Raw genomic sequence first — 15,455 nt, forward strand, 5'->3', positions numbered from 1 at the left:
TAAAGTTTTTTTTTTTTTAAACTTCCCCTCAATCTTATACATAGAAGTTATTAAATAAGAAGTGTTTCTGGGTTATCTCCATCCTCTTCATACTAAATGAATAGAAAACTGGATAGTTTTATCATGCTTTTAAGATTTTATCTAAAATGGCTATTAGGACTTAGGCCATTTTATACTTTTCATTCGTCTTGTTTACTTTGCTACCGCCAAATCTCAGAGTCTTTTAGAAAGATAATACCAAATTCTGTTGGAGAAGATGAACCATGTATTGACTCCACTGGCTCAATCTTCTCCAACAGAATTTGGTAATATCTTTTTGCTGCATCTATTGAGTCCAAGACATTAGGACAAGGGGTTATAGTAACTACACAATAATTCCAGTAGTTACCTGAGCTCACTACCAGAACATAAGATTCAAAAAAAAAAAAAAGTCAACTTAATTCCCCAAAGAATGGCCCCATTCTGTTGATATTTGTTTTAGGTAGGTTTAAAAGATTTAAGACAAGCAGAACGTGTGTGTTTCTTAGAATCAGTACCCATATTGACCACTTCCTCAGAAAGATATGCAGTATCAAAAGAAAACCTCATACATTATAATGCACTACATATTTCTAAACCCTTAGAAATTTACAGTGAAACTAGTAATTTAAACTATCTGAGGAGTATAAAATCTTAGTAGCTGGATAAAAGTAATATGAAGTGCTAACAAATAAAGCCTCTTCCAGATTTGTTTTTAAAGACTCTAATACTGAAAAAGTAATTCCTCGCCCCTCCAGTGCAAAAAGCTCTAGAACTGGTCATAGCGAACAGTTAAAATGTGGGGGGTAGTGGGAGGGTATCTAAATTCTCAGGGCCAACCAGTGACAAATAGCTAAAGGTAACCTAGCTAGGAAATTCACACTCTTGTGACTTAACAAACCAACTTTTCATTTCCCTTCCAAATTGTCATTACAAAACAGGATTGAAATAAAATTTTTTGAAAGGATTTATGAAATAACAGAAAGTATTCGGTACAAGAAGTCAGCAGACGTAGGTTTCTTATCCTGATTCTGCCACTCACTAAATGTCTGCTTCTAAGCTTTATTCTCCTCATTTGTGTTTTGGTAAGGCTTAAAGTTGTATTGGTAAACTGTAAAATGTTTTGCCTCCTCCTAACACCTACCCCTCTTCCTACCATTTTCAGGATCTGTTTATCTACATTTTCTCTGTGGTTCCACAATAGGCATATGCAAGAAATTACACACTGTATAAAAGTTGATGCCCTAAAGGTTTAATAGCCTCATTACATTGAACAATCCAAATTCTGCCTCTACCTTTACAATTACTTAGAACATTTATTTACCTAGAGTATTTCCTTCCATGACTATGGCATTTTTGCTTTTTAAATGTCAATGGTGGGTCCAATTCCCAACCTCTGAGAGTGAATTTCATCTTTAGAATCAACCAAAAATCATTTAAAATCCATATGATTAATATGTGGGTAGCCAAATGTGACAATACCACTTTTGACTAAAAATATAAAATTTTAAGAATTTGCCTAAAAAGCAATTAATTATCTTGAGAGTCAGGATCTCACTCTGTCACCTAGGATGGGGTGCAGTGGTGCAATTACAGTTCATTGTAACCTTGAATTCCTGGGCTCAAGTGACCCTTCTGCCTCAGCCTCTGAGATGATTAAGTCTTGAGAACAGATCCCTCATGAATGGGATTAGCATACTTATTAAATACGCTCAAGGGAGCTAGCTAGCTCCTTCCACCATGTGAAAACACAGTGAAAATGCACCACCTATGAGAAAATGCCCATCATCCCAAACACTGAATCTGCCAGTACCTTGATCTTGGACTTCTCTGCTTCTAGAACTGTGAAAAACAAATTTATGTTGTGTATGAGTTATCTAGTTTATATTATGTTGTAGTGGCCTCAGTAGACTAAGACAATATCCAAGAAGTATTATAATCAAGAATAAATATTTATATACTTTAAAGTATTCCAATGCGTGATAAAAGACATTCTTCATGTATCTTCTTTATTACCAAATTATTTATAAATAAATTGTAGTTACAAGAAATCAACAAGGTATTATACGTAAAGCAGTAACAAAATCATTATTTGAAATACTTACCATTCTTCAATGGTATCTGGCATCATACAGTTATGATCAGTACTCAGTCCATGCATGAAAACTGATAAGGGAATACCTACAAAATAAAAATAAAAACAGAAATATGTAAAGAATTATGATCAGAAGCTCCCCCAACCTAATAATTATCTCTTTATTATCCTCTCTATTTATTTTTTTCCTCCTGGTTTCTGCCTCTCTTTCACTCCCGTTTCATCCTGGGGGAGGGAGCTATCTGTTTTCTGCATGTCTCAGTTCCTTCGCTCTCATGCCTTTCCATTCTTCCCTCTTCTTTCCCTCCTCTTTTCTCAATAAGCTTTTCTCTTTTTTTTTCCCTTCAGTACATTCACATCTGCTAACCAGCTCACCAATGTTACACAGCTCTACTTGGGAAAACCACCTGTAACTCAGCAAATGAGCTTGCTCTAGTGTTTTCACATACAACACAAAACATTGATTTGTAGTCAATCACTGCAGTTATGATACATGCTATGTAGAGTATTGGTAGCTTATATATAGTATCTCATTTTATCTTCACAGATTGGTAGGATTGCTCTCATTTTCAGATGGGAACAACAAACTCAGAAAGTTTAACAAACTCATCTGAGGTTACCAAACTCATAAGTTGGTTTTCAACTCCAGGCTTGATGCTTAAGTCTGGATCTAAACAATTAACTACATTATTCGAACTCTGTTCTGTGTGTGTGTGTGTGTGTGTGTGTGTATGTGTGTGTGAGACAGAGTCTCACTCGCTCTGTTGCACAGACTGGTGTGCAGTGGCATGATCTCGGCTCATGCTCACTGCAGCCTCTGCCTGTTGGGTTCAAGCGATTCTCCTGCCTCAGCCTCCTGAATAGCTGGGATTACAGGCATGTGTCACCATGCCTGGCTATTTTGTATTTTTAGTAGAGATGGGGTTTCACCATGTTGGCCAGGCTGGTCTTGAACTCCTGATCTCATATGATCTGCCTGTCACAGCCTCTCAAAGTGTTCGGATTACAGGCATTAAGCCACCGCACCCAGCCCCAACTCCATTCTTAAGTTTCTTTCTAGAGACATTTAAATCTGACTGTATGCACCATTGAGACACCAGAAAACTATAATTAGTACAAACCCTAATGACCTACTATAATTAGCTTTCATGTTCCTGTGAAGCTAGACAACTTTTATTTCTTGATTTCAAAATACTACTGATTACAAGGGTATATCTATATGGTACTAATTATTTAAAATGATGTGAATTTTCAAGAAAAGATAACTTTTATTGGTGAAATATTTAGCAAAATTTGAGATTTACTCCAAATTCTGGATCTCTTTTCTTTTCTCCAAGATAAGCTTCAAAAAAAAAAAAAAAAAAAAGGTCGAAAGGTATTTAAATTAGACACTGTAGATTGGTCTTTGAAAAGAAAATATTTTAGAACGTATCATATAAATAAAAGAACATCTTATCCTTTACTGATTTACTAGTTTGTGTATATTTTACTCAAGTGCTTTAATTAAGTGTCACTGCCTAAGAGACCCAAAGATGTAAATGTAGAAACAATCAGGGGTAAATATAGCCATGTAATTTCAGGGTAATTGAAATGAGAGACTGGCATATAAAAATAAAATGTCAAATAATTTGGGAACCAGAAACTCTGAGTACTTTGATAGTGATAGTCCATCTCTCTCATCAGCATTCACATAAGGATATCAGTTATAACATGAAATATTTAGCAACAATTATATGGGTAATATGTATATTTGAAAACTGATGACTAAAATGACATTTCTATGTCTATTATAATAAGTTGAAAATAGTTTTTAAGTTAGTGCCTTAATAAGAATCTGAAGCAAACTTGTGAGTTAACACAACTACCATGTATAAGAAAGGAAATATGTATGAGGATGTTATCAATTGTCTTTTAATTTAATCATGAAAACTCTCAAGGGAGGATGTCAACACAGACACTTGTACAGAGCTGTTCCAAACTTTCCGGAATGGCAAATCAGGGGCAAACAAAATCCCTGCAATAGGAAAAACAAAAGTTGGCTATAGGGACACTGAAATTACAGAGCCATACCAACCACAGTTTTTAACAAAGAAGGTACTGATTTGGTAAACCTTTCCACAATTCATGGAAGATATTCCACGAAAAGTCTGGGCATGGTGGCTCATATCTGTAATCCCAGCACTTTGGGAGGCTAACGAGTTCAAGACCAGCTTGGGCAATATAGTGGGACCAAAAAATTAAAAAATTAGCCAAATGTGCCTGTAGTTCCAGCTCCTCGGGAGGCTGAGGTGAGGATAACTTGAGCCTGGGAAGTCAAGGCTGCAATGAGCTGTGTTTGCGCCACTGCACTCCAGCCTGGTTGACAGAGGAAGAGCCTGTCTCAAAACAAACAAATGAACAAAGAAAGAAAGAAAAAGAAAAACCAAAATGGTCTTCAATCCTTTTTTCTCTACCAGAAGCTATCTAGTAGAGTAACTATAAATTCAATCTGCAGGAGATTAATCTGCATAGGAATATAGTATTTGTATAGGTATGGTTGAAAATATTTAACTAAAGTTCTTATTAAATACAAGAATTCTGTATTGATTAATATTTCAATTTTTTCTCCTTAAAACCACTTGTTTAACAAGAAAAAAAGGTTTACAAAAGAGTTTGGAAAAAAGCCTCAGTTTCATCTCTTTTTAATCTGTTTCAAGAGATGCTGAAGATGTGTTTCACAATAAAAATTCAAGTGACAAGGAGTCAAGTCTGTAATAAGCTGTGAGAAAAAAATCCAGAAGAAGTGCCCATTTCTCATTCTTCAGGAGATTGTATGGGAGGACAGAAAACAGATAAACAATATCAACTTAGGCAACATATGTTTGAGTATAAAATAACATTGGAAAAATTAAGTAAGCGTGAAATAAAAAGAAAAAGAGAAGCAAAGAAATGAAGTAATCAGTGTGGCAAGTGGGGTAAAAATCTATTCTACTCAAAGTCAATTATTTAGACAAAGTTTGAGTCCGTTTTCACAGTCTAAAAAAAGTCTTATGTTGAAAGAGAAGATCTTAATAGACACCTCTGGAATATGGAAAGGGACAGAGCCAGAAAAAAAGCACTACTTAGAAAGTTTGTCACTTGGGTATATTCTATACTTCCTAATTATAGATCACTGGCTATGCAAGCTAGGGGAACCTAACAAGCACATAATGAAATTACCTGTATTTCTGGTCTAGTGAACTAGGGGAAATGGTTCTCAAATTGTGGTCCCTAGACCAGTAGCAACAGCACAACCTGGAAACTTGTTGGCAATGCAAATCCTATGGCCTCATCCTAGGCCTATTGAATCTAGAGACTGGGCCCAGAAATCTGTGGTTTGACAAGTTCTCCTGGTGATTCCGATGTAAGATAAGTTTGAGATCCAGTGGTCTAAGATAATTCTGAGGAAAGCATCTAGTCAGATTCATAAGAACTATTTTTTCCTCTTTTTTTTTTTTTTCTTAACCTATCAGCAATCTCTTTTAGCCAGAGTCACTATTAGGAAAAAGAAGTATTTGCAACTGGAAACTTCACTTCCAGGCTTAAAGCTCCTAGAGAGGAAGAAACCAAAAGATAAAGAAAATGTGGTTTTGCTTTTTGCAGGGCATTCAATTCAATTAACAAATTATCCAGTGGATACCTTGTTTCAGGAACTCTGCAAGAAGGAAGACAAGGAAGTAGAAAAGAACTGTGGAGGCCACTAAAAATTTTAACTTGGATATCATTCAATGTAGTACTAATAACACAGGTTGCCAATTCCTGGTATACACATGCAGTAATATCCACATGGGTAATAAAATATTTACAGTGAAGTAACAGACCAGCAAAGCAAAAAACTATGGTTCATCCTTGATGATCAAAGAGATTAGTGATTCTCCAACTTCAATGTGTATCAGAATCACCTAGAGGTCTTACTAAAATACAGATTACTGGGTCTCACCTCCAGAGTTTCTAATTCTGTATGCTTGAGTTAAGGCCCAATAATTTTTATTTCTCATAAATTCCCAGCTGACATTGATAGTGGGGCAGACCAGTCTGAGAACCACCAATCAAGATGATGAGGCACAGCAGAATTTAAGTATTCCAGGAAGAAAATGTCTGAGGATTACCAGTACATTTCTCAACATGTTAATATTTATTGCATAGATTTCGTCTGTTGCCCCTCAAGGCAAAGGTAAGAGAGGGATTATGCTTTTAAACTATGTGGTTAAACAATACATTTGGGGCAGGCTCTCCTCTGGGCCCAAAGAGGATCCTGTATCTATCTAATTATATAGTCAAATGAGAATAGAGTTAATAATAATTTACATGTTTAAAAGATCAAGAGCCCAAGCTATGGGGAGGAGTACTTCCAGTCCAGCTGCTTTTCATCATAGGGAAAAAAAAAATCAAAGTTAAGGGGCCCCCAGGGGTTAGGACTCCCTTGGTTACTTTCCCTTTGGAGTCTGGCAGCTGCGGTAAAAATAGACTGCGTTCCACAAAAAGACCAAGGTCATCCTGGATGCAGAGAAAAGTGAGAAACAACTTTTCACTGAATAAATCCTTCAGTCCTAGTCCTTCCTTCAGCCTTCTCAAAAAGGACAAGTTCTGACTGGCTATGGTAGATCCACACTACCACAAAGTAAGCTAGCAAAGGATAACTTGGAACTTATTCCACAACTTTTCACTGAATGAATCCTTCAGTCCTAGTCCTTCCTTCAGCCTTCTCAAAAAGGACAAGTTCTGACAGCTTGACTGAAATAGATCCACTCTACCATAAAGTAAGCTAGCAAAGGATAACTTGCAACTTATTCCACAAGGAAGATTACCTGGATTACATACCCTTCTACACATCAGCATTCTTTTCTTTCTCAGCCCAAGTATTAAACATAATAAATGCCATCTTCTGTGTTACTGATAGCCAAAAACAACTGAGAATGGCAAAAATGTCACCACTTTGCCTGCTTAAAGTCACTTGTCTTCCCTAAGCAGATATAAACAGAGAGACGATAACCGGGCCAAGGTCCTTGAAATCAAATATGGTGTTAGGTATGAAATATGGAAGCTGACTGGGCTAATTGGTTGCGAAAGATGAGGATGGATCAATCAATCATGTACAGCCCCCAAATGAGTGCATTTTTCTGCTCAAACAGATGGAAATTATATGCAAAAGAAGTTGGGAATTGTCATAAAAGCATAGGGATAAGATTAGTTGCTAATCAATTATGGTTATGAGGCTTTTTAAAAGACATTAGGGAAATACAAAGGAATAATCAGATGATTAAAGATAATGACAGTTTTCAAGGGAATTAATAGCATACAAGTCTTGGGAGGGAAAGAATAATAAAACGACCTTATTTAATCACTGTAGAAAACATCGGTTTCTTTTCCCAACAACAACGTAATCTCTGAAATGGGTAATATACAAACATTCACACAATTCATATTGATTAATGCAGGAAAATAACTATATAGGTAATAAATTTTTAACTGGAAATTGATAAATTTCTAACTAGGATTGACCAACACTGAATCAACTTTTCCTTCCCCTGTGAGTTGTTTTCTGGTTAAAAACCACAAGTATTCCTCAGATTCTCCTTTAATGTCAATGAAATGTGCATGAAATCATCTTGCCATTTAAGATATTCCTCCTATTTTAAAACATTAAACCACCTTTCTGTGTTAATTCAAATAAATCAACAGTAGCTTCATTTTCCACATTTTGGTATGAGAAACATAGCTACTAACCATTATTCACCTTTTATGGTCTGCTGACCCTAAAATTTAAAAAATGTGTTGCTAGATAAGGTTAAAACAAGTTACCTAATTAACATTGTAATGGAATTACCCCGAGAAAAACACTAATAGGCAATCATAAATTTCTAAATGTATCTAATTATACATCTTTCTCATGAAAGAATGTTCACTTAAACATTAATTTCTTTGTGTACTTCACGTTAAATGTGAGGGTAACAAAGGTAACAACTAGCAATTCATGGGCATTTTTACTAATGTCCCTATCAAGAATGGATTTTAATATAATTTGTCTACTTTTAACATTCATTTTAAGATTCCACATGACTTTAGTAACAAACAGGCTGCTCAAAAATTCTTCAGAAACTGTTAAAACATGCAATGTCTAAAGTATAAATACTGCAACAAACCTGTTGGGGATTATACCAAACAGACCAAACGGAGACTTAAAAAGACTTCAAAACAAAACAAAACCAACTGTAGGCAAAACTTGAATATTCCTGAGTCCCCAGGAGAAATAAACTAGAGTACTGGTCATAGCATTCTAGGCAGAGAATGAACTCTTGGAATGCTGCTATTCTTTTGTCAGACCAAAAATTTTAGTCCTACTTTTGAATTGTCATATTAAATACAAGATCACCAAAAGTGTAATTTTTAGACTCTGCTAATTTGTAGCAAATAATTTTCCTCTAAAAAATTTAGCGGAATTTTTTAGAGGAAATTCAGATAGATAAGTAATTCAGACAGATTGTTTTAAAGAGAAAATTATTTGACTTATTCATGCCATGGATAAGAGATAATATTTTTGGTGGCAGTTTGGTGAAGCCAGACCACTTGGTCTGTGGCTCACACCTGTAATCCCAGCACTCTGAGAGGCTGAAGCAGGCAGATCATTTGAGCTCAGGAGTTCAAGACCAGCCTGGGCAACATGATGAAACCCTGTCTTTACAAAAAATACCAAAAAACAAAAAATTTAGCTGGGCATGGTGGCACACCTGTAGTCCCAGCTGCTCAGGAGGCTGAGGTGGGAGGACTGCTTAGGCCAGAGGGTGGAGGTTGCAATGAGCCTTGTGATTGTGCCACTGCACTTCAGCATGTGTGACAGAGTGACACCCTATCTCAAAAATTAACAAAACAAACAAAAAACCCCCCAAAACCCAAATCCTGTCTGCCCCTTACTGACTGTGAAACTTCAGACCTATTACCTGTTCTTTTGTGCCTTGCTTTCTTCATATGTAAAACGGGAAAAAATAACAGTATTTAGCAGGTTAATTCAGATAATCAACACGCTTCTCTTATATTGATTAATACAACATAGAGAACAGTGACTTACTTATGGTAAAGTGCTATATAAGTGTTGGTTGTTATTATTAATGTATGTTTAATCAAACGCAAAGGTGTAATATTTTAATCCTCACAGTTTAATGTTAATCATCTAACATTCCTCCACTCTTTTTCTAATAGTTATGCTATTTATTGACCTGTGAAGCCTTTGTTTATGTTTTAGCTTTAAAAGAGAACAAGCATATACTAAAGTGCTTGTATTTGTACCTTGGATAAGCAAGCACATAATAAATTAGGAAAAACTAAAACACTAGGTTTAACTGCTGAGAATAGGCTTGAAAGACATGAGAAAGACAATACTGCAGAAGACAGTCAATTAACTGAAATAATTTAAAAGTAGATTTTTCCATTTTATATATGAAAATTTTCCATTTTACATACGGAAAAACCAAGGCACAGCAAGACACTAGGTTTAATTGATTAGCATGGGCTTGAAAGACACAAAGAATTGCATTTTCTAGAGAGAAAAATGAATTTGAGGAACTTAAAAAATTTTTTTCTTTTCCTGTTCACTTGATTCTTACTCCTTGGCCCAATGTGATTTTACACAAAACATACCACACAGATGTAAAGGTTGTATATATCTTTGTAAGAATACCATTCTAAGCTCAAAGAGTTTATAGACTTTCCCGATAACCATTACCCTGCGTAATTATACCACCAAAGAATTTGTTGATTTAATAAAAGCTTACTCCTTATTTATTTATTTAAAGACAATATCTTGCTGTGTTCCCAAGGCTGGAGGGTAGAGTGCAATGGTAGAATCATGGCTCACTGTGTGCCTGACAGCATCATAAGAGTCAAGTTCATTCTCTGCCTAGAATGCTAGGATCAGTACTCCAGTTTATTTCTCCCGGGGATTTAATACTTTTCAAGTTTTGCCTACAGTTTTTAAAAGTCTTTAAAGTCTCCAGTTGGTCTAGTTGGTGTAATCCTCACAAGATTTGTTACAGTACTTTAGACACTGCATGATCAAACAGTTTCTGCAGGCTTGCACTCCTGAGCTCAAGTGATCTTTCCACCTCAGCCTCTTGAGTACCTAGGACTATAGGCACATGCCAGGATGCCTGGCTAATTTAATTCACATATTTATATTTTGAGACAGATGTCTCCCTTTGTCACCCAGGCTGATGTACGGTGGTACAATGATGGCTCACTGCAGCCCTGACCTCCCAGGTTCAAGTGATCCTTCCACCTCAGCAACCTGTCCCCTCTACGCAGGAGCTGGGACTACATGCATGTGCCACCACACCATGCTAATACTTAAATTTTTTGTAGAGATGGGGGTTTCACTATGTTGCCCAGGCTGATCATGAGCTCCTGAGTCCAAGTGATCCTCCTGCCTCGGCCTTCTAAAGTGATGGGGTTACAGGCATGAGCCACTGTGCCTGACCCTATTTTTAAATTTTTTGTAGAGACAGGGCATTGCTATATTGCCAAGGGTGGTCTCCAACTTCTGGACTCAAGCGATCCTTCTGCCTCAGCTTCCCAAAATACTAGGACTACAGGTGTAAGCCACTATGTCAACCTGCTTTCTTCCTTTTGATTTGCTCTATTATATTAGTGGTGTAAAATTTGCAGTAATGTTTTAATCTAGGTACACAGAGAAAATATTTGCCTATATATTTCCTTTACAGATAATTCCTTCTTTTTTTTTTTTTTTTTTTTTTTATTTTTTTTTTTTTTTTTTTTTTTTGCTCATAGTTCTTGCTAAGATACTACATTAAAATGCTTACATGAGCCTGAAATCTCTCTCTAAACAAGGCCACAGAGTGAAGAACACTGCCCTATCCAGAAAGGAGTTCACTACAAGGTACAATAAGTGTAAACTAATGGAAGAAGCAAAGGATTGGCAGTTAAAAACCTATGTTTGAATCCTAGCTCTTCCCTATTTAGCTACTCCATTTCAAAAAACTGAAATGTGTTCCTCTCTCGATATTACTGCTAACTTTGTTTTTGGTAAAAGGGGTGTCTCACACGCTTTAAAGAATCTGATGAAGCCATATATATTTTCTTCAACAAAAATTAACATAATCTACACATTTTTGTACACAGTTACGGCTTCAAGTAATCATTGAAGTCCATGTACCCTAACAACCCTCTAAAATATCAGATTACAATGCTTCCTGCTGTTTTAATATAAAAATGCCATTTCCACATTCACATTATCTCTCTCACACACCTTTACTTCAAAGTCTTGCTGTGCAACCTGTAAATGTACCAGAGCTCACAAGCTTACACCTTTAAACACATAAAAGAAATGAAGTTTTACCTTCATTGGCAGAGTTTCCCCCCTTGAGGCATGTAAGAGTGATTGTGTGTAGTTTTAGATTTATATCAGGACAAGCTAGATACTCAAATCAGTGATTCTATTAGATCATTATCCTCAAAACTCTTCAAGTTGAGTTACAGTAGCTTAATTAAACCTCAGATAAACCTTAGCACTCAAAATACGTTTTGTATACCTAGGGTCTAATAGGCATGAACAAAGCTATGTATGGAAAACTAGGTTTGGGTAAGGATTTAATTATCCATATATATTCACAGTCACACTGGTGAAAGCAGTAACTGCATCTGTGCCAGTCTCAGCTGTTGTAATTAAAGACAGATCTCCTGTCCCCCATCCCCTCAGGAGCAGCCAGCCATCATTACTTTCAAAGGGCAGTAATTACAAAGGCTGTGCATTACGTGAATTACACATTCCAAGGATACAGGGTTGCTAACAGACTTCAGGGACTATCTTAATAATCAAAGTTGTTCATTAAAGCAGTCATCAAATTTACGTACAGGTTTTAAATTTTCTGAACTTTGCTTAGTTTATCATGCAAGTTTACTTCTGTTTGTAAAATAGAGCTATTTCTGAAAAGTTAATTTCTGATCATCTCACCCTATTACTTGACTATAAGCTGGAAGTATCATTACAAAGCAAGAGTAAATCACCACAGAACATCGCTTTTAAGCATGCTTAATTGAACCAAAAAATTAGTTCCTTTTTGATAAAGATAAGTAACAAAATACAAATGGAAAAAAGATGAGGTTATTTTTCACCTTTCGTACCACATTTAACAGATTTAGAGGAAAACTAATCCCAATTGTGCAACACATTCAGGGGCTGGAGATTTAATAAGATTCCATTAGACCTAAAAAGATAACATGTAGGCACATCGAATCCCCTAAATCATCCTTCATGAAGGTATGTTATTTTGAAATAAATGAGAAAGGAAATAGGAACATAGCAAAAGCAGACCAAAGCAGTACATTTACCAAAAATTATAACTGCCAATTTTCCAAAAGTAATTTTTGGGTATTGTGAAAATCATGATTGTTTTCCCTAACTTAAAAATTTTGTAATCTAGTAAAATATAAAGCCATATATTAAAAGGAAATTATCACTAGCTGCTAGAATTAAAATTTCAAAAAGTGTTAGAGGAAGTTCTCATGCTTTCTTCCCACTGGCCAATAAGACTCCTACAGATAATTTCTTATGTTTGGCTAGTTCCATGAATTCTGTTGCCCAGACTGGAGTGCAGTGACGTGATCACGGTTTCCTGCAGCCTTGACCACCCAGGCTCAAGCAATCTTCCCACTTCAGCCTCCCAAGTAGCCGGGACCACAGGTTTGTACCACATGCCTGGCTAATTTTCTTTTTTTATTGTAGAGACAGGGACTATGTTGCCCAGGCTGGTCTTGAACTCCTAGCTTCAAGCAATCTTCCACCTTGGACTCCCAGAATTCTAGGATTACAAAGCATTATTTGTCACCCAGTCAAATTTTTTTTTAAAAAAGAAAATGTACATGAGTTTTGATGCTTAAGCACTATCCCTCAAATTTTGACATCTTTATGATTAAGCAGTGTTCAGATTTTTAAATATCTGTTCAATAAGGTAAAGAAAGGTTTACGTTTTTTTAACTAAAGGCTTTTAAAAAAATGAGCAATAATAAAGCATTGAAAGTATCTCTAAATACTGATTCCACTCCTGCAGTTCCCTTAACTTCAAATGTTAAAAAGAACTCTCCCTTCAAGCAGTGATGGTATATTTTTGGATGAAGCCTAAAACATTTTTAAAATATACAATAAATTTAACTATTTTCCCAATGTGAACTCAATGACATTTTAACTAAAGCTTGTACCACTTTATTATTTTGTGACAGAGTCTCGCTCTGCCACCCAGGCTGGAGTGCAGTTGTGCAATTTTAGCTCACTGCAGCCTCAAACACCGGGACAGAAGCGATTCTCGTGCCTCAGCCTCCCGAATAGCTGAGATTACAGGAGCGTGGCAACATGCTGGCAAATTTTTGTTTTTGTTTTTGTTTTGTAGAGATAGGGTTTCCCCCCCCCTTTTTTTTTTTTTTTTTTTTTTTTTTTTTGTAGAGACGGGGTTTCCCCATGTTGCCCAGGCTGGTCTCGAACTCCTTAGCTCACACCATCTGCCCGCCTCGGCCTCCCAAAGTGCTGGGATTACAGGCATTGGGCCACCGCCCACGCCAAAGCGTGTATCAATCACTTCTATTCCTTCTCCACCAACACTCGTGGTCGTCAAAAAGGAAATTCAAAAATTAAAACAAGCGAATTAATAACGGTACCACTTCTGCTTCATACAGAAATAGTACGAAATAGTATGGATGAAATAGTCCCATATTCACCTATCACCTCTAAAAGCAACCAGTGCACTGAGGACGTTGGGGTACTTCACACTGTACTTGGAGCTCACCATGTTTAAACTTGAAGGGTACCGTGGTCTTTTTCAAAGCCTCTGGGTGCCAGTGACCTCAGTCTTTCCACTTTCTCAAACATCATCCCTGGGCTCTGTCTCCCCAGGCAGCCAGCGCAGCGGCCGTGCGCCTCAAGCCGAGCATTCCAAACGCGGAAACTCAGCCCTGAGCGCGGAGAGGATGGAAACTGCCCGAAAAGCTCTGCGCAGGGCAGGGCCTGGGACGCGGCTCACACCAAACGACCTGAGGCGAGAGCGTCCTCCTGCACCCGCACCGCGCCGGGACCCCAGGGGTTTCACCCCTTCCGCAGAGCGGAGCCACTTAGCCAAGAGCCACCGGGGCGAAGCAGCCCCGCAAAAACTCCACTCAGCCTTACAACGGCCACAGCGCCGGGACACGCGGCACTGCATCCCGGGCGCGCCAGGGGACGCACCCCTCAGGCGCCCGCGGCGGAGCCCGGCGCCCTCCGCGCCCCCCGCGCCGCCCTCACCTACCGAGCTTCCTCCGCGTCCACCGGCTTCTGCAGCGAGACAGCCGGCGGCCGGCGGGCATCGTCCGAGCGCGGGCTCTGCAAGTGAGGACGAGGCGCGCGGACCGCCAGCCACGCGGCGGCGTTCCCCGCCTCAGCGCTCATGGGTCGCGAGTCCCCTATGAGTCCCGAGTTGCGGTCCCAGAGCGGGCGGGTACTCGACGAAGCCCCGCCCCCACGGAGCTCCTCGCGAGGCGCCCGCGGCCCGGAGATTCCCACGCGCCCCGCGGAGCCCGGCTGCTCCGTGCTGCCTTCTACAAACTGTGCCTCCAGGGATCCCGGGCGCGAGGCTGCGGCCACCACCAAGCTGCGGGGCTTTCTCCTCTCGCAGCCTTGGAGCAGCGACTTTCTCCTCAGCTGCAAACGAGGACCCCGGGCCAGCTCCGTGGGGCTCAGCAAATGCGACGGGGAGCGAACGCGCGGGAAGCCGCCCATCTGAGGAAAGCTCACCTTTCACCTGAGGAGTCGGCCGCCTGGCCCTCGGAAGCCCATCTTTAGGCCCAAGAATCCCTGAATCAATAATTAACGTTGTTTAAAATTTATTTTTTATTTAAAACAATTTAATCGGGCAGCCCCCTGAGCCAGAGTAGTAGCGTCTGAGACTCCCCATAATTAACATTCTTCACTCTTTTACTTACCTCTTACCTAACTAACTGCTAAACCTCCTCTCCTCATTCACCACATTTTCCCACAAACCTTGAGCTGTCTTCTTTGCCCAGCCAGTTCCTCAGACTCACTCTCGGCTCTGTACAGAACTTCGCCCACTGACTTCCCTGGAAGCCTCAGGAACAAAGCAGCACCCCCTGGCGACGTGCGCACGCGGAGGAGGCAGCCCGGAAGCAAGTCGGCGTTGCGCACTGCGCCAGGGGCAGAGCCAGAGGCCCTGCACGTGGAAGCTCGAAGCCCGGAGATGGGGCCCGTGCTGGAACCGGAGCCTTTCCATATCATAAAGTGAACTGTGTGTTCTGTGCATACTCTATGTACAGGTAGTAGGCCTTCAACAAA

At 38.9% G+C, this 15,455-nt stretch overlaps 1 protein-coding gene across 1 annotated transcript in view; it reads right to left on the minus strand.

The window, feature by feature from the left end:
- TEX15 (testis expressed 15, meiosis and synapsis associated) overlaps window positions 1-14,528 on the minus strand; it is an 88,120-nt gene extending 73,592 nt beyond the window's left edge. Inside the window, exons 1-2 of the mRNA XM_037741021.1 lie at window positions 14,416-14,528; window positions 2,124-2,199 (exon numbers count right to left, since the gene is read on the minus strand). Of these exons, the coding sequence (XP_037596949.1) occupies window positions 2,124-2,126 (3 nt within the window). The 5' untranslated portion in view covers window positions 2,127-2,199; window positions 14,416-14,528. The remainder of the gene's footprint in view (window positions 1-2,123; window positions 2,200-14,415) is intronic.
- Between the last annotated feature and the right edge of the window lie 927 nt (window positions 14,529-15,455).

The sequence above is a fragment of the Cebus imitator genome, unplaced genomic scaffold (genome assembly GCF_001604975.1).
Source record: "Cebus imitator isolate Cc_AM_T3 unplaced genomic scaffold, Cebus_imitator-1.0 Scaffold5, whole genome shotgun sequence".
Classification (NCBI taxonomy): domain Eukaryota; kingdom Metazoa; phylum Chordata; class Mammalia; order Primates; family Cebidae; genus Cebus; species Cebus imitator.